This window comes from Eretmochelys imbricata, chromosome 15 (genome assembly GCF_965152235.1).
Source record: "Eretmochelys imbricata isolate rEreImb1 chromosome 15, rEreImb1.hap1, whole genome shotgun sequence".
Classification (NCBI taxonomy): Eukaryota; Metazoa; Chordata; order Testudines; family Cheloniidae; genus Eretmochelys; species Eretmochelys imbricata.
Genome location: NC_135586.1, coordinates 12,715,366 through 12,736,669, shown reverse-complemented (window position 1 = coordinate 12,736,669; position 21,304 = coordinate 12,715,366). Strand labels below are relative to the sequence as shown.

The window sequence follows — 21,304 nt, the reverse complement described above, 5'->3', positions numbered from 1 at the left end:
GGAGTAGCTTCACTTAAACCAGTGGGGTTACACCGCTGTTAATGAGCAAAGAATCCGGCCCTGAATTTCCACAGAGTTGGTGTTCAGATCCAGGGGCTTGTTTCCCACCCACCTGTAACTCATATTTTTCCCTTTCCCCCCACATGACCAAATGGTGCCTTGTCTAATTGTCGTTGAAGCTGGAAAGTAGTGCAGTTGAACTAGCCACAAATCACTTACATTACTTAAGACATTTGTGAAGACTTTGTCTCTGCATTATAGAGTGTGCTGTGCTCTCCTGGGGGGGCTTCTGGTTTTCAGTAGCTTTCTTCCTCTTTGTATGATCATTTCCTGATCTGCCTTGTTGCTATGGCTTAAAAAGCCATAGAAATTTCCGATAATTGTTCTCTATTTTCATCCTTCAGCTCAGCCTAAATAAGTCTTCTGGCTGGTAGGCATGGTCTAGCTGTGTCATTTCCTTGTGCAGCTTTTAGATCCTCACACAGAATTGCTACCTCTTTTTTCAGAGGTTCTCTCTTCTCTGTCCAGTTTCCTTTCCCACCACTGTAACTCATTTCCCCCAGTTTTGTGAAATCACCCCAGCTGCTTCAGTCCACGTAACTATTGACTTCTCCCAACTTACCACCTGAATATCATTTGCATTACAAGCAGGAAGGATCTTCCATGAGCCCGCTCAGTTCTGTGCTGCCTGGCCTTTCACAATATTTTCTCTTCCTTTCTCATACAGGGACATCCTACAACGTAAAGGTTCAGCTGTGGATGCTACTATTGCTGCTCTGGTCTGCACGTCAGTTTTGAACCCCCAGAGTATGGGTCTGGGAGGAGGTGTCATCTTTACCATCTATAATGCAACCACAGGTATGGTGAGGGCCTGTCCGTTCTCAGGTAATTCTCCCATAGCGTTTAGAGTCTATTCACCAGCATGCTCATTCAGTGGCCTTGCACAAGCCAATGTCCTGGAAGTTCAGGCGAAGCATTTTTCAATGAAAGCTGCACTCCCTGGTTAGAATGGTTTTTGTATTCCCAGACCTACTTATCCGTTCCCGTAGAGCGATGGCTGTAAACAGACATCCATTAACTCACAACAGTGTGAGTAGGGTATCGCAGTAATTCAAAAAGCAATCTCGTGGAGGTGAGGGAATGTTGGAGTTAAGGTGAAAAACTCAACCATGTCTGAACTTTAGGCAGGCATTAGAGCAAACCCGGAATGGCCTGAATCCCAGTTAGCTGAAGGGCTGGTGCTCACCTTAGGCTCAGCCAATGCAGATGAGATCAGAAGGGATGCATTTGTTATGAGAATCTACGTGTAAATACTCTGGGCCATATTCATCCCTGTTGTGACTGTGCTGAGGGATGGATATGACTCTCCATGTCTGGTGAGACCTTGGACCAATTGCTTCGTGGCAAGTTTACACCTTGTGTCCTTTACCATATGCCTGTGCAAAAGGCTGCCAGATCAGAACAGTACTTTGTGTGGGTGTTAGGGACTCCACAAAGAAACAGACTGTGGAGACTCAGATTTCAGAGTAGCAGCCGCGTTAGTCTATATTCGCAAAAAGAAAAGGAGTACTTGTGGCACCTTAGAGACTAACAAATTTATGATGAAATGAGCTGTAGCTCACGAAAGCTTATGCTCAAATATATTTGTTAGTCTCTAAGGTGCCACAAGTACTCCTTTTCTTTTTGCGAAGACTCAGGCCTTCTAATTTTGCAATTTACTCCCTTTGGCAATCTAGCTATGCTCAAGTCTAGCCACTTTCAGGCCCTGACATAAGACTTGTCTGTTTGTTTGGCTTTTAGAACTCAAAGTTTTGTTATGTTCCTGCTTCAGTGTATTTACAGTGCCTGAGCTTATCCCAGCCGACGTAGCCTATAGTCATTAGCAGTAAGAATAATACTGTAGTTTAAAGCAAACAAGCCAGCTAAGTAACAAAGCCTGGAAATATGCAGTACTGACCTACATTAGAAAGCTGCGCCGTCAAAACTTTCTCAGCACAGCCTGGTGTGTTGTCTCCTACCAACCAAACTCCACTGTTGCTGACATAGTTATTCTCCTGTTCAGAACATCGTAACCCTCTGCCAGTGTACTGGCAGTGGCTGTGTGGGCATACACATACTGATATGGTATAGACAGTACTCCAGCTGCCATCCCAAAATGCAACATTCATTTGTGGTTCCAACACCCTCCTAAAGTCTACTGTTTCACCTCACTTTTTTACCCCTTTACTGGTGGGAGAATCCCAGTCGTTGCCACATGAAAGGGACTTAAGCACTCTCTGTTGCAGATATGAATTACAGTAGCGTGGTCTATTGTTGCATAATAATATAATCTGCACACATGCCCTGCCTCTTAGCCTGCCTCAGGTACAAGGATTATCAATAGCCAGTCTGTAAGCATGTATATGGTGCTGCATGTCTAAGGTTGCGTTGCTCTCTGACTTGCACTGGGAAAATGGAGTGTCTTTCTGATAGTGGCAGATGAATATCCGTGTGATAAAAGCCACCCTGGTTCAGCAACTCCAGCAGCCTGCTTTTTATACCACAGCCACTCCCTGGTCTCCAGCAGCCTTGGTTACTATTAGCCAAGCCACCCCTACTCCCGAATTTCCCCCAAACTGTCTGCCCTGAAATGTCCAGCCCTCTGTTGGTACATTTAGGGAAGTAATACAGTCAATTGCTCCCTTAAAGAGACAAAACCTCAGCAGTCTGTTACTTTAACTAGAGTTCATGATTACTTCAATTCAAACACAGCACCGGATTGGTTTAGATGGAAAATAAGTTTATTAATGAAAAGAGAGGATTTTAAGTGAGCTCAGGTGTAAGGGATAAAATCAGAAATGGTTATGAGCAAATAAAAGTGAAAAATGCTTTCTAAGGACTAAGATTTAACCAAGCTACAGTCTTGTTTCAAGGTGAGCTTCTTATGCTTCCTCCCAGCAAGACAGCTGACTGACCCCTTGGTCAGGATCTCCCACAAAGTCCAAGGTGCTCAGGTCCTTTGTCTTTCAAAGTGAAAGATAAGTTGGGGTTCTTTGCCCCCCTCTTTTATAGTCCAGTGAACCTTTGAAATGCATCCTTCTCAAAGTCTAGTGCCCTCCTGTGAGGAAAGGTGCCGTGGAGTCTGATGGAGAAGGTTCCATGCTGGTTCCAATACGCCAGGAATGGGCAAACTTTTTGGCCTGAGGGTCACATCAGGGTTCCGAAACTGTATGGAGGGCTGGGTAGGGAAGGCTGTGCCTTCCCAAACAGCCTGGCCCCCACCCCCTATCTGCCCCCTCCCACTTCCCATCCCCTGACTGCCCCCCTCAGAATCCCCGACCCATCCAACCCCCTCTGCTCCTTGATCCCCTGACCACCCCCTCCCAGGACTCTCTGCCCCTAACCACCCCCCTGGAACCCCACCCCCATCCAACTCCCCCTGCTCCCTGTCCCCTGACTGCCCCGACCCCTATCCACATCCCGGACCCCTGACAGGTCCCCCGGGACTCCCAAGCCTATCCAGCTGCCTCCTGCTCCCTGTCCTCTGACTGCCCCCTGGGACCCCTTGCCCCTTATCAAACCCCCCCGCTCCCCACCCCCTTACCATGCGGCTCAGAGCACCAGGACTGGCAACCGCACCGCCCAGCCGGAGCCAGCCACTCCGCCACGCTGCCCGGCAGGAGCCCGCAGCCCCGCCACCCAGAGCACTGGTGGCACGGCAAGCTGAGGCTGCAGGGGAGGGGGGACAGCAGGGGAGGGGCCAGGGGCTAGCCTCCCCAGCCGGGAGCTCAAGGGCCAGGCAGGACACTCCAGGACGTAGTTTGCCCACCTCTGCAATACGCCAATGAATGGCCACTTGACTGCAGTTTGCAACCAGGCCCCCTGCAGCAGGTGCAGGAGCGATGTAGAGATGAGAATTCCTGGTTAACTGGTTAAGCCAACTGTGTGCCTCTTTGCACCACTGAAGTACCATAAAAGGGCCACAGCAGTTTTTAAGATCAATAGAGCCAGAATTAACCCATCTGTATATCCTGGATCATGATCTCACTTTCAGATCAAACAAAGAGTCAAAGGGACCAGCAGTATGAGATGTACTGTTCTTAAAATGTTAGGAAGACGTAAACTCTGCAGAAGGAAAGCGCCCTGCTGCAGAGTTCATAAACATAACATGAGAACTTGGCCGGTTTGGTGATGGACTTCATGGACTCCACAGTGCATGATCCAGTGGGACTCCAACCCTCACTAGTTTCCACAAAAAAGCATAAACTCCAGCACTTTGCTTTCTGCTCCTCTAACTGTGATGAATGAAACGTACCAGACACTGGGAAGAGATTATTATGTGTTTTCCCTTCTTATTTCCAGGAGAGGTTGTGGTGATTAATGCTCGTGAAACAGCTCCAGAAAATATCAAACAAGACTTGTTAGATCAATGTACAAGCTCTCTCCAAGTAGGTAAGGACTGGAATTGGACTGTTTTCCTTTCAGACAGCTTGGTGCAGTAAAAAGATGCTACTTTATTTGTACATACTTGAAAACTGTTATCATGTTTCAGTCTTCCCTCGTAGGTCATGTTTTCTAGACCTTAAATTTTCACAAACTTTATAAGTGTACTCTGTATGCCATTATCTCAGTCATTAAGCTTTTGAATAGAAACATATCTTGAACTGATCCCTGGTGACCGTACTCGTTATGTCCATCTTATTTTAGCTCCATCTAGGTTTCATTTCCATAGTTTGTTTATGAGAAGGTCATGGGAGACAGTATCAAAAGCCTTACTAAAGGCAAGATATACCATATCTACCACTTGTAGGCTTGTTACACTGTTCAAGAAAGCTATCAGGTTGGTTTTACATGTGAGACTGCTTGAAATACCTTTTTTAGCAAAGTAGGACCTGTCGTTGCTGCACGTAGCACGGTCCTACAGGTAACATTTTCACACACACACACATGTGTACGAAACTGCGAACTGTAGGGATGTGCTACCTGTAACACTGCAATGTGATGAAGCTGCCCCACATCAGCCATCTGGCATAAAGTATATTTTAGCTATGTCATATCCATATCATAAGCATATTTTCATAAAGAATGTAGAGTATAATGTCACACCCCACATGTATGTTTGCTGATCTGCAAATGGTAAAGGAGCAGGCACCTTTGGGTGCAAACGCTCATGACAATAGTGCAGAGCCATGCAAGCTCTATGATTCTGTTGAGGTGGCAGACAGTGAGGAGGGCCAGGCAGGTTAATGGGTTTAGAAAAAAAGGTGTAAACATTATGTATACGTTTATGTATGGCAGTGGTTCCCAAACTGGGGTTTGCCAGAAAAATTTTACTCATGGCAGGCAGAGGACCCCGGGCTTTGGAGGCAGCAGATGGGACCCGGTTGCAGGGCAGACAGCCCAAGCCCCAGGGAGAGCAGGGCAGGGCAGTTGGGGCTGGCAGCCCAAGCCCTGCCCCCGTCAGCGGGGGAGCCAGCAGCCTGTAACCCAGCGCTCCACACGGAGCTGGCAACCCGAGCCCCAGGAAGAGTGGGGCTGGGCAGTTGGGGCTGGCAGCTGAGCCCCGGCGGTCAGCAGGACCTGCAGCCTGAGCTCAGAGTAGCTCAGTTGACCAGGGCAGTCAACGGGGTCCAGCAGCAGGAGCCCCACGGATTGCAGAGTGCGGAGGAAATTTAAACTTAAATCCCTGGAAATATTCATTTTTAGGAGGGGGGTTTGTAAGATTTCACAATTTAGTGAAAGGCGTTCACAGGCTGTTAAAGTTTGGGAACCACTGATGTATGGGATATATATAAAATTAGTGGACAGGCTTGGCTCCCAGTGGTCGGCGCTAATCCCCTCGTTGCAGGGGATTACCAGGAGCACTGGCACCCACGGCAGCGCTCTGAACTTTGTAGTGTAGACATAGCCTCAGTAGGTTAGATCAGACAAAGAGGAGCTGCATTGACTAGGCGTTGGGATGCCTGTGCCTTTAAGAACCCAGCCTTGTGCCTTTAAGAACCCAGCCCTGGTAAGCCCATGCTGAGAGGTGTTGTCTGTGTGAGAGGGGGAAATAAAAAAGCCCCTTGCAAACACTGGTGTCTTAATCCCACTGGGGTAACTGCTGCCCCCTCTGCCCTTGCCTGTGCTGGGTTTTGCCCTCTGACATCCTCTGCCAGCTCCTCACTCCTGGGTTTAACTCTGCCTCCTCCCCCCCTCATCCTCGATTTTGCCATTTAGCCCCTCTCCTAATGCTGCCTCCAGCTGCTTGACCCTCCTGACCAGTCAGTTTCCACCCCCTGCTCAGACCCTGGCCATCCCCCTGCTCCGATTCGCCCCCTTTGCCCCTTTTTAACCCCTGTAAATAGTAGTCAGCAGATTTTTATGGCTAATAAGAGCAGGGTGAAGGGCAGTGGCTTCAGCAGATGTTACTGAGCATGCTCAGTTCATGTGACCATACAAAAAAGCCACTTTGCTCAAATAAAAAAGCCTCTTGCCCCACAACCAACTATTTTGCCAAGCACTAGTGTCTCAGTCCCACTGGGCTAACTGCTACCCCCTCTGCCCCTGCCTGTGTTGGGTTTTGCCCTCCGACACCCTCTGCCAGCGCCTCACCCTGGGTTTAACTCTGCCTCCTCCCCCCCTCATCCTCGATTTTGCCATTTAGCCCCTCTCCTAATGCTGCCTCCAGCTGCTTGACTCCCCTGACCAGTAAATTTCCACCCCCTGCTCAGACCCTGGCCACCCCCCTGCTCTGATTCAGCCCCCTTTGCCACTTTTTAACCCCTGTCAAAAGCAGTCCACAGAATCTTACGGGTAATAAGGGCAGGGTGAAGGGCAGTGGCTTCAGCCGATGTACTGAGCATGCTTAGATGAACACCAGGTGCAGGCAGTAACAGAGCCCCAGGCGCCAGCCAACAGCTGGGACCCCAGTGGAGTTTAATTGTTAATAGAAACCGATAAGCATCAAGCTCATCAGTTTACTGGTTAAACTTTTACGTCAATATAGGGCTGCAGGCTGTTGTAATGTCCTGTAGGATCAGGCTCCAAAGCAAGACTCATTATGTGTCAGTCAAAGCTGACAGCTCTGTACTTCATTGTTCTTGTCCTTGTCTGTGGCTCAATGTGCAGTTCCACTCTGAAAAATGACAGCAAAAATGGCATGGTGGGGGCATGTTTGTGTCTCAGCGACGCTGTATCAGACTGCAAAGCTTGCAAGGAAAGAGAGGTTGTCTTTCTGACTGATTTCCCACCAAACTCAGCCAGAGATCTGAGAACAGGATATTTCTTGTCCTGCATTGTTACCAGGAGCAAAAGTTTTACAGGCCAAATCAAGCCCCCTGTAGTGGTGCAAACGTCCTTGTCCTCAGATTCTGCGTTCAGTGACATCCAGGCAATTCCCTTGCTGTCAGTGGGTTTGCACAGATCTTACTATGACTGAACTTAGCAAGCAGTGGTGTTGATGCACAGGGACTAGAGTCCAGCACTCTGTCTCGTAGCTGTGTTGACTCTGCAGTAGTAAAAATCATTTTAAAAAATTAGTTTTGTCACTAAAGCTGGCAGAGGCGACTGACCACACACAGGGCAGGCCGGCTAAGTAAGGAGGTGCCTTTTATATGTAATCTTCAAAGTAGGACTGCATTTTCCTAGCGCTCGGCACCCAGCGGCTCCCACTGAGAACAATTAAAGTCAGTGGGTGCTCAGACCCTCTGAAAAACCAAGCCCTGAGTGTCTTGCCCAAGATCCTTCAGGGCATCTGTGGCAGAGACAGGAATTGAATCCAGGTTTCCTGAGTTTCAATATAAACCCATAACCAGGAAACTACCTTTTCTGTCTCACCCCCACGCTGCTCTGTAAAGAGAATACACGTGCTGTTACTACTACCAGCTAATAGAAAAGCAGCTTCTTCAACTTGGGTTGCAGATACTTTTGTTTAGGAAGAGACCAAGAGATCTACCCTGCTTTTGCGCAAATGCTTCTCCTTCCCTAGAACCTTTCATTCAAGGGTTTCAGAGCGCATTACAGACACTAGTGAATTAAGCCTCAGGACACTCCAGGGAAGGAGGTATTCGAGTCCCTCTTTTGCAGACTGATAAGCAGAGGAACAGAAAAGTTAAAGCCATTATTGTTTCTTAAAGGAACAGAGCTCAGCTGTCCCAACAGGAGATCCAAGAGGCATTGTGCGGGTGAATAGGCTCCTTGAAGAGGGTACAGTCTCTATTTCCCTATCTAGGTATTTACATCACCCTTTCCACTAATCATCACAGCTCCTGCTCCATCCCTTCAAGGATCAGGTCAGCATCCAGGCTGTGAATGTCACCGGAATCTGTACAGAGGTGCATGTGGAGAAGACCCCATACATGCTCCCCAGCTTGAGAAACACTGGCCTGCTGGACAGGGCATAAGACAGGAAACTGGAGTGTGTTGGGGTGTCTATTCTCAGCTCTGCCACTGACTCACTGTTTGACTTTCGGCAAGTTGTAGCCTATAGTGATGGTCTGCTGGGGCGCAAAGAGGGGGAGGGTCCAGAGGTCCAGGCCCCCTCTTGGCCCCTGACCGGAGCTGGAACTTTAGCTTGACCGCTCCTCTGTCAACCCCCAGGGAGAAATGGAGCAGGGGCACCAGGAACTCCCAGTGCCAAGGAGGGTGGGAGAATTGGATCCAGGCTTTTGGAGCTTACTGGGAAGTGGAGATGCAGGAGGAGGATGTGGTCTGGGGCTCCCAGAAATGCCTGGCCCCTGGTGGAGGTGGTGTTCTTCAGCCTGACAGCCTCGGGGCTGGTTGTGGGGCAGGGAGGTTTCTGGGGCTGAGTGCGGGGAGGGGGAAGAGGTCAGAGCTGGGTGTGGGGCAGCAGGAAGGGAGTGTGTGTAGGGCTGGGTGCAGAGGCAGCGGCTGGGGGGCTGAGAGCAGGGAGAGCATGTGGGGAAGAGAGGTTGGAAGTGGGTGCAGAGCAGGGGAGAACTCTGGGAAAACTCTGGTTGTGCCCCGATCATCTGAGGGCAGTTGTTGCCATTTTGTGGTGAATTGGCTGGCCACATGATGCTGGCTCCCTGACTTGTGTCCACTGCTCAGTTGCTAGATAGATATTGTTTTTCCATGTAAGCAATTGCTGAGCTATCGCTTATGAGACAGGTGGCTGGGGGAGGGTTATCAGTAATGGGCAGGGAGGAGGAAGTGGTCTGTGCTATCTCTAATGGAATAAGGAGGGTGGGGGTGGCCTGTGCTATCACCAGTGGGTTTGAAGGGCGTGGACCACGCCTTGAAACCATTGGAAATTCCTGGTGCTAGATTCTGCTTCCCTTATTCTTAGCGTGTCGTAGCTGTTAGTGGTGGCCTCCAGATGGATGTGACCAGGAATTATGTGATTAATGTATGAGGGGAGGGGTTACTGCAATGAGTAATATCCTAACTGCTTGTGCAGGGAGCCAGTGGATTGCAGTCCCGGGGGAGCTTCGTGGATATGAAGAAGCTCACAGGCGCTATGGGCGGTTGCCATGGAAATCGCTATTTGAACCAACCATCAAGCTCCTTACACATGGAATCAGAATGCCAAAAGTGCTAAGCAAATTTCTCAGTTACCCGATGTTACAGACCTTTTTGAAAAAGTCATCCTTGTGGTAAGAGAAGTTGTATTTCACATGGGTGTGCAGCATAGGGTGCTCGACCCCCGCCCCTCTGCTCCTGCCCCCACTCCACCCCTTCCATGAGGCCCTGCCCCACCTATTCCCACCCCTGCCCTGCCCCCATTCCAACCCCTTCCCCAAAGTCCCCACCCCAACTCCGCCCCCTCCCTGCCCCTATTCCAACTCCTTCTCCTTCCCCACATACCCGCCCTGGGACTGCCTCTTCCCCACCTCCTCCCCTGAGTGCACCACGTTCCCGCTCTTCCCCCTCCCTCCTGGACCGTGTCAACACTGCCAAACAGCTGTTTGGTGGCAGCCGGGCGGGAAGCACTGGGAGGTAGGTGGAGGAGTAGGGAAGCGGCGCGCTCAGGGGAGAAGGACGAGGTGGGGTAGGGGGTGAGGGGAGCTTGGCTGCCAGTGGGCTCAGAGCACCCACTAATTTTTCCCTGTGGGTGCTTCAGCCATGGAGCACCCACAGAGTCAGTGCCTATGGTGTGCGAGACAAGAATGTGCCACTGAATGGGCTTGAATTCGGAATACTCTGCTGGCAACTGGTCAATTTTTCAGCTGAAAGAAAAATCTGTTTTGGGAGGATGGGGGAATATAATAGAAATATCTTTGCTTTGTCAGCACCTCTTGAGTGGCTCTGCACAGAGGGATGATTTAGTAAGTGCAACTGAACGTTGAGAATAGGAGATGGGGGACTGGATGTGTGAAGACTGCCTCTGTTGAAAGACATTGACAGTGTTGCAACTGTCCGCTGACAGGGCAGAAACCTGCAGTCTTACTCGTGTGAGCATTCCCACTGGGATTACTTGAATAAAGGCTGCAGCTTCAGGCCCAGAGTGAGGAATCTTTGTGTGGGACTTGATATGGAGACATGCTCACCAAGGGACAGTTACTGTATGAAGACAGGCCTTCCCCTGGTGGTATGGAGTGGAGCTTTGGAGAACCAGGACAAACTGTACGCAGAAGAAACAAGCTTTGGCTGGCAAATGGGGACTCTGTTAGGGGAGAGAAATAATCACACGCATGCTATAAAGCTGAACTGATGGACATTCTCTCTTAACAGCAAGCTGTTCTTTAAGAATGGTGAGGTCCTAAAACCTGTTGAAATCATCTTCTGGCCAGCCCTGCTGAATACACTGAAGGTTGTAGCAGAGAAGGGAGCCAGAGAATTTTATGAGGGCAAGATAGCACAGGATTTGGTGAACGACATAAAGCATGAAAGTAGGTAACAGTTATACTTCATAGATGACATTTCTGTAAGGTGGGTGCACAACTGGTTGAAAGATCATACTCAAAGAGAAGTTATTAGTGGTTCACTGTCAAAGTGGGAGGGCATAGCTAATGGGGTCTCGCAGGGGGTCAGTCTTGGGTCCAGTACTATTCAGTATTTTCATTAAAGACTTGGATAATGGAGTGGAGAGTATGCTTATAAATTTTGGCAATGACATCAGACTGAGGGGTTGCAAGTACAGTACTTGGGAGGACAGGATTAGAATTCAAAAGGACCTTGTCAAATTGGAAAATTATTCTGAAATCAACAGGATGAAATTCAGTAAAGATAAATGCAAAGAACTCCGTTTGTGGCCCCCAAAATTGAGGCACTCAAAGTCACTAGTCACCTTTTTTAAAAATTGGCATCATGACAAGTATTGGTGAAAATGCTAGGCCTGATTCTTCCTGGTGCAACTCAGCTGACTCTACGGAATTACACCAGGCCTGGATTTGAGCCCTGATGCCTAGGATTATATGCAATATGGTTTTCAGCTAAGAAAATAGGTCTATGTTCAGGAAAGCTGTAGCCTTGACTTTGATACAGCTGAGGGTTCTACAGCAGGGCAACTCATGCCATTCCCTTTCCACTGGGGGCAGACGTGATCTGGCTCAGCCTCAGGAGTGGAGCCTGAAACCCAGCCTCTGCTCTGTCATTTAGCCAGGGTCACCGTGCAATTGTTTCACCAGCTGTATCAGTCTTTTCCTGTCCCTGGGTTTGACACATAAAAGAGGAAGGGCAAAAGATAGGTGGGGGGATGCTGGGGCTGGTGTACTAAGTATTCATCAGGCTTGCAGGTACTCATCTGGTTCTCTCTGCCTATGGCAGGTACCTGTAGAGTAAGCTATCACGCCAATGGCATGTGCTTCTCTTGTCTTCTCTTGAAGATGGCAGTCTGATGCTGAGTGACCTCAAGAATTTCAAGGCAAAAGTGATGACACCCCTGAATATTTCTCTGGGTGGATACACAATGTATTCCCCTCCAGCACCTGCTGGGGGTGCTGTTCTTCTCTTCATCCTCAACGTACTGAAAGGTAATCTGTGAAATGAAAGGCAGATTTCTGTATCATGTACCATCTACATGGACAGGAAGGGCACTGGCAGTGACAGTGGGTGGAGGGGCAGGATGAGATCAGAAACAGCCATGTAATAACACTACTTGGCTCTTATCTTCAAAGCATGCTACAAATATGAACCAACTAATCCTCCAAACATCCTTGTGAGGTAGGGAAGCATCATTATCCCCATTATACAGCTAGGGGAAAAGAGGCAAAGTGGTTAACAGACTTTCCCAAAGTCACAAAGAGAATTGGTTTCAGAGCTGGAATTAGAACTTTGGTGTTCCTGGCTCCCAGCCCATGCTCAGTCTGCGGGATCAAGTCTCTCAGATGGGAAGAAATGGATTAAGAATAGGGATGGGACAGAAAGAGTAGATAGGATTAGGACTCATGATATAATGCAGCTGGCTGTCTTCCTTACTCCATTAATCCCTTTGGTTTACCCTGCACCAAAGAGTTTAAATTCACGCCACAGTCCCTGACGTCGACCGATGGGAAGATTGAGACCTACCATCGTATTGCAGAGGCCCTGAAGTTTGGCAACGGGCAAAAGCCAAAATCGGATGACCCGCAGTTCTCTGGCATAGAGCAGGTGAGCCGGCACAGTGCCATGAGGCAGCCAGAAATGCCATTGCAGATCTCAGACCGCACCTGCAGCACAATCAGGGGGGAAGGGAAGAAATGGAAATCAATTTGCTGTTAATTGTCCATGTATTTTAAAGTCCAGTCAATGTTTCCTTGCTAATAAGATTCAAGTACCCAAACCCCATAAAGTTTCACAGCTCACTGGTCCAAGTGCATCTTCATCTCAATAGGACTCTTACTTGTAAGATGAATATGTGCAAACCTGGGCTTCCTGTACTGACTGTCCATTGGATAGTTGATAGGGAACACTGTCGTGGAGAACAGCTGTTATCTTGGGGCCCCTTCTTCCTTTCCTGCCTTCTCTATAGCTTTGATGCAGGGCTGCTGTTTCTGTTTTGAAACCTCTTTGTCATAAACTCCCTATAATAAACCTTCCAAACAACCTGCCAGTTCCCCTTAAGGTTCATTAGAACACCACACTGCAACATTAAATGTTACTTCTCTCATGCTTACTCGTGCTGAGTAGGAATTTACACTGTGTAGTCCTGTTGCAATGGGGAGGAAGTAAAATCAGTGGGACAACTTGTGGAGGACAGTACTGCTCAGCTTGGCTGAGGGTGGCAGAATTGAGCCCTGTGTTCTCAGACAGTCTCAATGTCAGTGTTTTGATTAAAAGAAAAGGAGTACTTGTGGCACCTTAGAGACTAACCAATTTATTTGAGCATAAGCTTTCGTGAGCTACAGCTCACCAGATCAACTGAAGCAGGAAAGAGGATCTGGATTACAGGCGTCATCCGTTGTCGTTTGCCAGAGTGTTCTCATTTGTTCAGGAGTTGGTTATTAAGCACTGATAGCTCTGCTTAGTGTTGTTTGAGGAGGCAGGTTGTGGGGAGCAGGTGGGCGACAGATGCTGACAGTGCTTGAGTGGTGATGTAGATTCTCTGAATTTCATCACCCTATGACCTCCTCCTCAGCCTGCAGCAGCATCCCTTTGCTCTGGAAGGGTCATCTCACTGCCCTTGGCCTTATTCCTAGGTGATTTTTCAGGAACTGTTGTCCAACTCCTTTGCGGAACTTGTCAAGAACCGTATAGATGACAGAGGTGACCATCCAGACAATTTTTACAATCTCTCACAGCCAAGCATCATAGGCTCCGGCACCTCCCACATCTCCGTCCTCGCTGAAGATGGCAGTGCCGTGTCTGTCACCAGCACTATCAACCAGCCGTAAGTGACCAGAGCCTGGTGATTTGGTCGGCCAGAGGGAGTGTGACTGGGCCTCTGCTGAGCAGGTTCATGGGGTTCCTTGAGTGTACGAGCGTGGGTAGTGCCACCTGAAAGCCAGCTGCTGCCCAACTTGTGACTCTCGGGAAATGGCTTCAGTCTCAGGTCTCCCCTGTCTCTCCCCAGCCTTCACTCTTTCGCAGGTTGCCACTCTGGGGGAGGGTGTGTGGGGGGGTTGCTGTGCTGTCCTTATAGGGAGGGGACCAGATGGCCTGGGTCTGTATTGAAAGTGACACACAATCCTACTCTCCAGTAACAAGCTGGCACGAACCTGGCTCCCAAGCTGGTTATGAACAATACAATGGCCTGTGTTTCAGTTTCCCAGAAATAGGCAAGGCAGGGGCAGGGATGTAGTTACCCACAGGACAGCCTTCCTCTGAGCTTCCCTACACTTTCTCAGCCAGCCATCTGAGTTTGGTTGTTCCCAGCTGGAGCAGTGAAACTGCCCGTGCGATCAAGGGATGTAGCCCCAGTCCACCTACTGCCACGTCCACTCAGGAGTCAGACGGGACAAACAACTTGCTCAGTAGTTTTTGCTACTGAGCCACTTACTGAGAGGTGCCCTAGAAAGTGACAGCCAGCAACTCTTTTACAAGCACCTGGACTCAGCTGGCTTAGGAAGTAGAAGTGTCTCAGTTTTGTCGCCCATTCAGTGATGTCTCTGGCCCAGCACAGGGGCGTAATATTTACTCTGATTTCAAACTTAGCCATACAAAAGGTAAAACTCTCTTGTCTCTCCTTACAGATAGTGGACTCAGCAACCCACACAGCCTGTGGCCACACAACAGTAAATATAAAGGTACCCCAGCCTTAAGGCACTGGCACAGTGGTATAATCACCTCTGCGCTGAATATGGGCTTAACAGAGTCTTCTGTGGGCTTCTGTATATGGCAGCGCTAGGCTGGCATGGCGCAGCATGGCCAGTGGTAATTCCCGAAGGGTTCTTTGCTGTTCTGTCTGTCGGTGATCTTTGGCATAACAGTCCTGGACTCCCACATCTCACATGTGCTTTCACTCCACTCAGGTTTGGCTCAATGGTGTATTCTCCAAAAACTGGGATCATTTTAAATAACGAGCTCGTTGACTTCTGCAAGAAGAAGCCAAGAAACAAGATCACTAGCGGTGAGAGCTGTCGACTCTTATCTTAACAAAAGGCCAGAACGTGCTGTGAGCATCCACAAACCTTTGGGTGTGCTCCCAGATCTTGAACAGTCAGCTCATAGTTCTGAGCCTGAAGTGCACCCTGGGAAATGATCTCCAGCAGGACATTCCAAGGGTCAGACGTTACTCTTCCTCCCTGATCCCTTTCTGACCAGAACTGGATGTGAGTTTGTTCTGAACTAGTGCAGTACCTGGGTCTGTAAAACTCTTTCAGTCATTTTCTGGCCAGGGCATACAAAGCAGAGGCAAAATGCTGAGAAGCTGAACTCAGAAAAGTAACTACTATTCATATAGGGATAAATGCTGCCGTGCTTACTCTCGGCTCCCAGTGACTTCACAATACTCGTATTGCGGGGAAAATAATAATCCCCACAAGACACACGCATCCACCAAGAATTTAAATAGTTTTATTACAGTGCCAGAGGTGTATTTATAGCTGTACAACCCTATAGGTCTATATAAAGTGCGTGAGCCTGGGGCTATTGGCACATTGTTTTCCACGTTGGCAGATAAGTTTCACTCCAAGGAACTCTTCCATGGCTCAGCTATGCCAGAGGTTGACAGAACAGTGACTATAGTCCTACTGCAAATATAGGTGTGCCCAGGTTGTGCCTATCACTGATGTCTAGTTCCAGCAGTTCCCAAAGAAGTTTGAGGCTGCAGCACACTACAGAGCTAAGCAGGACTGTGAGAGCATCTTCATAGTTACAGGCCTCCTGTAGTGCAGGTTGGGCTTCCAAGGAGTTGCCTCTGGCTAAGGGAGACAAAAGCAAATGCCCAAGATTTGTATTTCTGGAACAACTGATGGAAAGTTGAATTGCTGAGGGGAACGGGTGAGGTTCAGTGTGGGACAGGGAGGAGACAGACAGAGATTTGCAATGAACAAAGTTTGTTTTTTTCCCCCTATGGCCAGATGGGCCAATAACTCATTCTCCATCTTCTCTAGGAGAGATACCCCCCTCTGCCATGGTTCCTTCCATTCTTATCTCCAAAGATGATAACTCCAAGCTGGTGATTGGAGGCTCAGGAGGGGACCTGATTATCAGCGCCACTGCCTTGGTGAGCGAGTGACCGCATAGCAGGGGAGGGAGCACTAAAGTTACTGCTCTTCATTTGAGTTTCCTCCTACTAAACGTGGGAAATGTTCATAAACCTACTTGCAGGGCAGAAGGGGCCGCAGGTCCTTTTGTCGGTGTTATTAATACTGTTTGAGGGTGCTGCAGGCACCCCAGCCTTTGTGACTACACTGGACACTAGCCCAGGTGGGTTTTAACATCACCATGAACTGGAGTTTCCTTTATTTCATGGCAGCTGTCATTGCCCCACAGGGATGGCTTAGACTTTCTTGCTAAAAGCATGAGATGGTGTGTCTACTGGAGGTAGAGAGGATGAAATGGGAGCTTATAAAACTGGTATCGCTGGTACCATCTCCCAGACCAGATAAGGAATGTTCCTGCCATCCTGCACACTCCATGTCCTCTTCCACAAACCTGATGCAATTGCTAGTCCTGTCCTTAAAAACTCCTCTCATTAGAGGTTGGGGGGTCAGGAAAATCACTTCCTCTTCATAGAGGTTGGGGCCAACATGTCCCCAGGTTGCTTTCCAGGTGGGGTAAAGGATTTCATAGTCACGCTCTGGCCAGTTCGAGAGGCACATCTCCCCTTCACTGTTGGAACCATCATCTTTGGATGTTGAGTCACATTCATTTTTGCCTCCCTCTTTTGCTAGTTCAGGCCTCTCTGACAGGAAACGGAGGAAGTCACTGTAGGCTAAGGTGTTGACCCAGCCTTGAATGGCCGCAGTTAGGGATGGGCAACATCAGCCTTCTAGCCCATCTCCTGTCCCTTAGGGCCTGTTGTTCTAGTGTGTAGTCTGTTTTTAGAGGAGGCTAAATGAAAAATGAACGCCTGGTTGCCAGTAACAAAAAGACTCATCCCTGAAGCTTGTTAAAGCGCTGGATATTGTTCTTAATAGTTTAATAACAGCTGGGCTGATGTTCAGACAGCATCACAAAGTGCTGCTGTGGACGAGGCAAGGGAGAATCAAGACAGATTCAAACTCTGTCCCTTTCATTTGAACCAGTCAGTGCTGTGGAGTCCTGGGGTGTGGAGGGAACATCTGTGTGTGTTTGTTCCTGTCCTTCCACCTGTTTCAAGGGTAGTATTCGTCTGTTGAAGGAAACTGTGTCTAGCCATCCTGGGCCCATGGAGCAACAGGTTTGGGGAATAATCTGTTCTCCCTTGGTATAGTGCACAGCACCTTCATGGCCAGTTGTTTATGTGAGATATGGGCACATAGCAAAAGACTAGTGTAGCAACCCTATAGGTGTTTTCATGGCTCTGTGAGGAAGTTACAGGGTTTCCTGGAGGAACCAACATCACTGGAGGGTAATTAATGGAAATCCCTAGGTAGGTAGCAAGTCTTGAGAAGACTCGCCCTGTGGGGGAAACTGCATATACTAGTTTGACCAGGTTCAAGAGGCCTGACAAAGAACTAAAGCTTTCAGAGGTGCTCAACCAGACTTAGGGAGAGCAGTCACTCTCACTTGATCCTAAATATTACTGGTGTAAATCTGTAACTTCTAGAGTTACTTCAGACTTATGCTGCCATACAAGCAGGCTATAGCCCAAAGACTTCAAAGGAGTGGCTCTGGGTTTGCACGAGTGTAAATGAGAATTTGACCCAGATGCTCACCCTTCACCTTCATTAACTGCTGAGTTTGTTCCACTGCAGGCAATCATGAACAAACTCTGGTTTGGCTATGACCTGGAGCATGCCATCTCTCTGCCAGTTCTCCATGCTTCCACAAACAACTCCATCCAGTTCGAGCCAAAATTTGATGAGGTGAGCAACTTCCGTTGGTTCTCCCTGCACTTGTTTCTTGTCCTTGGTGTGGGTTACAAATATAACTGGCAGGCAACTGAGTGCTGCCGTGTCTGTCACCACACCAAATGCTAGGAGGGTACCACTTCCAGCTGATGTTCCTTTTATTTGAATCCAGTCTCCGGACCAGTTGCACAACATCTTTCCGTCCCATAAGAGAATAAGCCCAGATGCAACAGAGGCCCCGGCGAGACTTACTTTATTTTTTCTGCTCCTTCCCTTTCAGGCTGTTAAGCTGGGACTGCTGAGCAGAGGACACCGTGAATCGAAACGCCTCTTATTCCTGAATGTTGTGCAGGGGATTTCAAAGGAAGGAAGATGCATCTTTGCTTATTCTGATCAAAGGAAGATGGGAAAGTCATCTGGGTATTAAGAAGAAGTGCTGTAGCAAACATTTTATTCTAGCTAAAAAGAGTATGAAATAACTGGGTCCAGAGCACCAGCTATCCTGGAAGCACCCCTGACATCTCCTGTACCAGTTGGACTTCTTGAAGCCACCTAGCAGTGGGTGAGACTCATAGTAACAACTGACCCTCCAATATATGGCAAGCTACCTTCAAGCTGTTACAGGCACTAGTCAGCCAGTCTTGGCTAGAATCATACCCTCCATTTATTATATTGGCTAGCTGGGTCCAGAGAACAATGGACCAGCACTTGTGTGATATATAGAAATATATTTTGTGAACAGAGCAGCTATTTAGAATATGAATCCAGAAATCAGGAATTTACTAAGCAGTGGGAATTTGGAAAGGGGAACCAGGCCCAGTGCCAGTGGGAGCTGCCCTCAGGGACCTGACTCTATCTTCCCTAGAGTCTGAAGAGCCTCAGATAGGAGTGGGATTGGTTTCTTTCTGGCTTTGGAAACCCCCCATGTGTGAATGTGCTTTCTGGCCACACCATTCACGTGAAATAGGAAGTTATCACAGATTACTTTCTTTGCTCAGGTGTATTTCAGCACCACCAAGTTGCACAGCAGAGCTGCAAGATACAGCTTTGCTTGGACACACACTAAGGGAGTGAGTCTAACAACATTTTGTCTAGCTCTTGCAATCCCAGGACCCTTGCCTGGCCCATGGGTATCATTTGACATTAGCATTAGCACAGACCTGGTCTATGTACTACAGCGTCTGTTGCGGCAGTCAGCTACTGTAGGAATGAGGGCCACCTCTGTAGCAGCACTGAAGGTTTCTTAGGCCCTGCATAAGAGGGAGTCCCTACAAATGAGCCATGCAAAGTGTGACTGTGCATTAGGGTGGATAATGTGAATTCTTTTCTCCTTTGGAAGGAACTGATGACATATTATTACAGCTAATCTTCCAGTCTTACACCTCTCCCTTGGGGGCGGGAAGCCCTCCTAAGCCTTCACCAGATTTCCTTGCTCATCCTTATCGAGACGTGTTCCATAGTGAAGCAGAAGCCAGGCCCCTGGATGAGTTGAAGTGAGGATGCACAAGAGAAGGAAATTAATATTGCTTCAAAACAGGAGTGACATGGGTTCTGGGAGGACCCTTTAAAATAAGGGTGCAGGTAAGAGTAGGGTAATTCAGCAGGATTTCTATTACATCTTCACAAATATGCAATGAGCCTTTCCTAACTGGAACTGTTACAGCGCCCACCAACGCAGTGAGACATGATGCGGCCTGTTCTAGAGCGGTGCTGTGCGTTCTGTGACTATTTGACGCCTGTATCCTTGGGAAGAATTGTGCTCCACAAAAAACTACTTGCCCCTGATTAACTACTGTAAGTGACCTAAGTTTTTCAGAGAATTTGAGGAGAGGAGTGTAGGAACATGTCCAAGAACAGTCATAGCTAATACCCCTGTAGCAGGGGAGCAGCCTAGTGCTTGTTAAATGGCAGACATGAGCAGCCTTGGGGGTTATCTGTGCCTCATCCCTGCCACAAGTATGATTGGGCATGCAGTCACATTGTTTATATTTGTACACTGATGGGCTTTAGAAAAATTCATAGGACCAAAGATTCAGCATGCCTCTATAAATTCACCTGCAGTCACTTACATGTACAGAAACCTTTGTTTGCATACAGGAATTTGAGAATATTATATGCTTTTAAAGCTTTGCCTGTAACAGATTTATATTGGCTTTTTTTGCATTAACAGATCCCTATTCTGTTAACCCATCTTATGCAGAAAAGAAAACAGTTGCATTCATGTCAGACCTTAGTCTTTTTACTCCAGTCGCATTATCCCTCCGCCATTTTTTTTAAACTCATGCTCATGTCTCTGCAAACCCTTCTCACTGTAATCGTTTTGTCACAAACGGCTGAGTACATGCCTTTAAAAAAAATTCTATATCTTACGAAACCAGATTGCTGGATGCCTGCCTTTTCTACCCATAAGCCCCTATCATGTAAATAAAATGCAAGCCACTTAGAAACCTATTAACTTGGAGAAACAAAGTCAGCCTATAGATGTATTTCAGTGCTGTTGAAAATGAAACTTGCTACAGAGAGAGCTGTTTTCCTTCAGGAATTGTACACCAAGAAACTGTCTTTATGGCATCAACCTCCATGAGCAGCTCCTGCTGCATCCTACTGTTGGCTCATACAGCAATATGGTTGCACTAGAACCACAACAGGATCTTGATGTTTTGTCTGGAAAACAAATTTCTTTTTTCTTACTCTGACAAGTATGGAAAGCATGTGTTTTCCTGAAGCGGGGCTTACGTTTTAAAGTGCTTGCCTGAACAAGTAGTAAATGTAAGTGTGGCAGAATGGTACAGGATAAAAGAATGTTGCTGCTTGGCGAACACTCATTCTATAGTATGTAGAATGATAGGGGCCCTGCTTTTTCTTTAAGGTCACCTACATACTCGTGACAGTCTGGTGCTTGCAGTTGTGATTTAGAAGTCAAATGACCTGAGTTGCAGGTAGACTGACATCTCAGTGGTAGCACTGATGACTACAATTAGTTGCCACTCTGGGATAATTACATAGGCCCAAAACAGTCATTTCAAAAATGGACCCAACTCTTCAAGAGCAGGCCCACTGACTGTATGCCAGCAGAACTGTCACGTAGAACCATAAAACACTAGGCAGATAAACTGAACAGAAGTAGCGCTAGAGTGATCATTACTTTTGGCTGGGTGAATGTTGCTTAGTGTGTTTAAAAATGAGGAACTGACTGGAAGGAGGCAGGAGCTATTTTTGCTACCATATTACACCTCAAGCCTGACCCCAGCATCACTCAGGTCTAGCCCTGGGCTTCTCCAATGTTTGGCTCCCCCAGGCTGATTGTTGCCAAGGGCAGGGGCCAATTTATCTGCACACTGCCGCCTTCCATAGACTTTACATGACACTGTGAGCAGAGGATATGTTTCTATTTTCCAGGTGAAGTTTGTTTTACAAAGCTATATTTTTAATAAACTACTTTTACAAATGGCTTGTAGATGCTGGGAATTTTTAGCCTGCCTCACCCACCTCACCCACCAACTGATCAGTTCTTAGAGAATGGAACC

The 21,304-nt window shown here is 47.9% G+C and overlaps 1 protein-coding gene across 4 annotated transcripts in view; it reads left to right on the top strand.

Annotated features, from left to right (window-relative positions):
- The window catches only part of GGT5 (gamma-glutamyltransferase 5), a 43,689-nt gene extending 22,462 nt beyond the window's left edge, over positions 1–21,227 (top strand). For 2 of the 4 annotated variants that reach the window (XM_077835387.1, XM_077835385.1), the window contains exons 2-12: positions 728–858; positions 4,342–4,431; positions 9,380–9,575; positions 10,654–10,811; positions 11,748–11,894; positions 12,374–12,510; positions 13,539–13,729; positions 14,811–14,908; positions 15,894–16,006; positions 17,682–17,792; positions 18,058–21,227. In XM_077835387.1, the coding sequence (XP_077691513.1) occupies positions 810–858; positions 4,342–4,431; positions 9,380–9,575; positions 10,654–10,811; positions 11,748–11,894; positions 12,374–12,510; positions 13,539–13,729; positions 14,811–14,908; positions 15,894–16,006; positions 17,682–17,792; positions 18,058–18,204 (1,437 nt within the window). In that variant the 5' untranslated portion in view covers positions 728–809 and the 3' untranslated portion in view covers positions 18,205–21,227. The remainder of the gene's footprint in view (positions 1–727; positions 859–4,341; positions 4,432–9,379; positions 9,576–10,653; positions 10,812–11,747; positions 11,895–12,373; positions 12,511–13,538; positions 13,730–14,810; positions 14,909–15,893; positions 16,007–17,681; positions 17,793–18,057) is intronic. The other 2 variants (XM_077835386.1, XM_077835388.1) reach the window with 2 other exon arrangements.
- Positions 21,228–21,304: the final 77 nt, after the last annotated feature.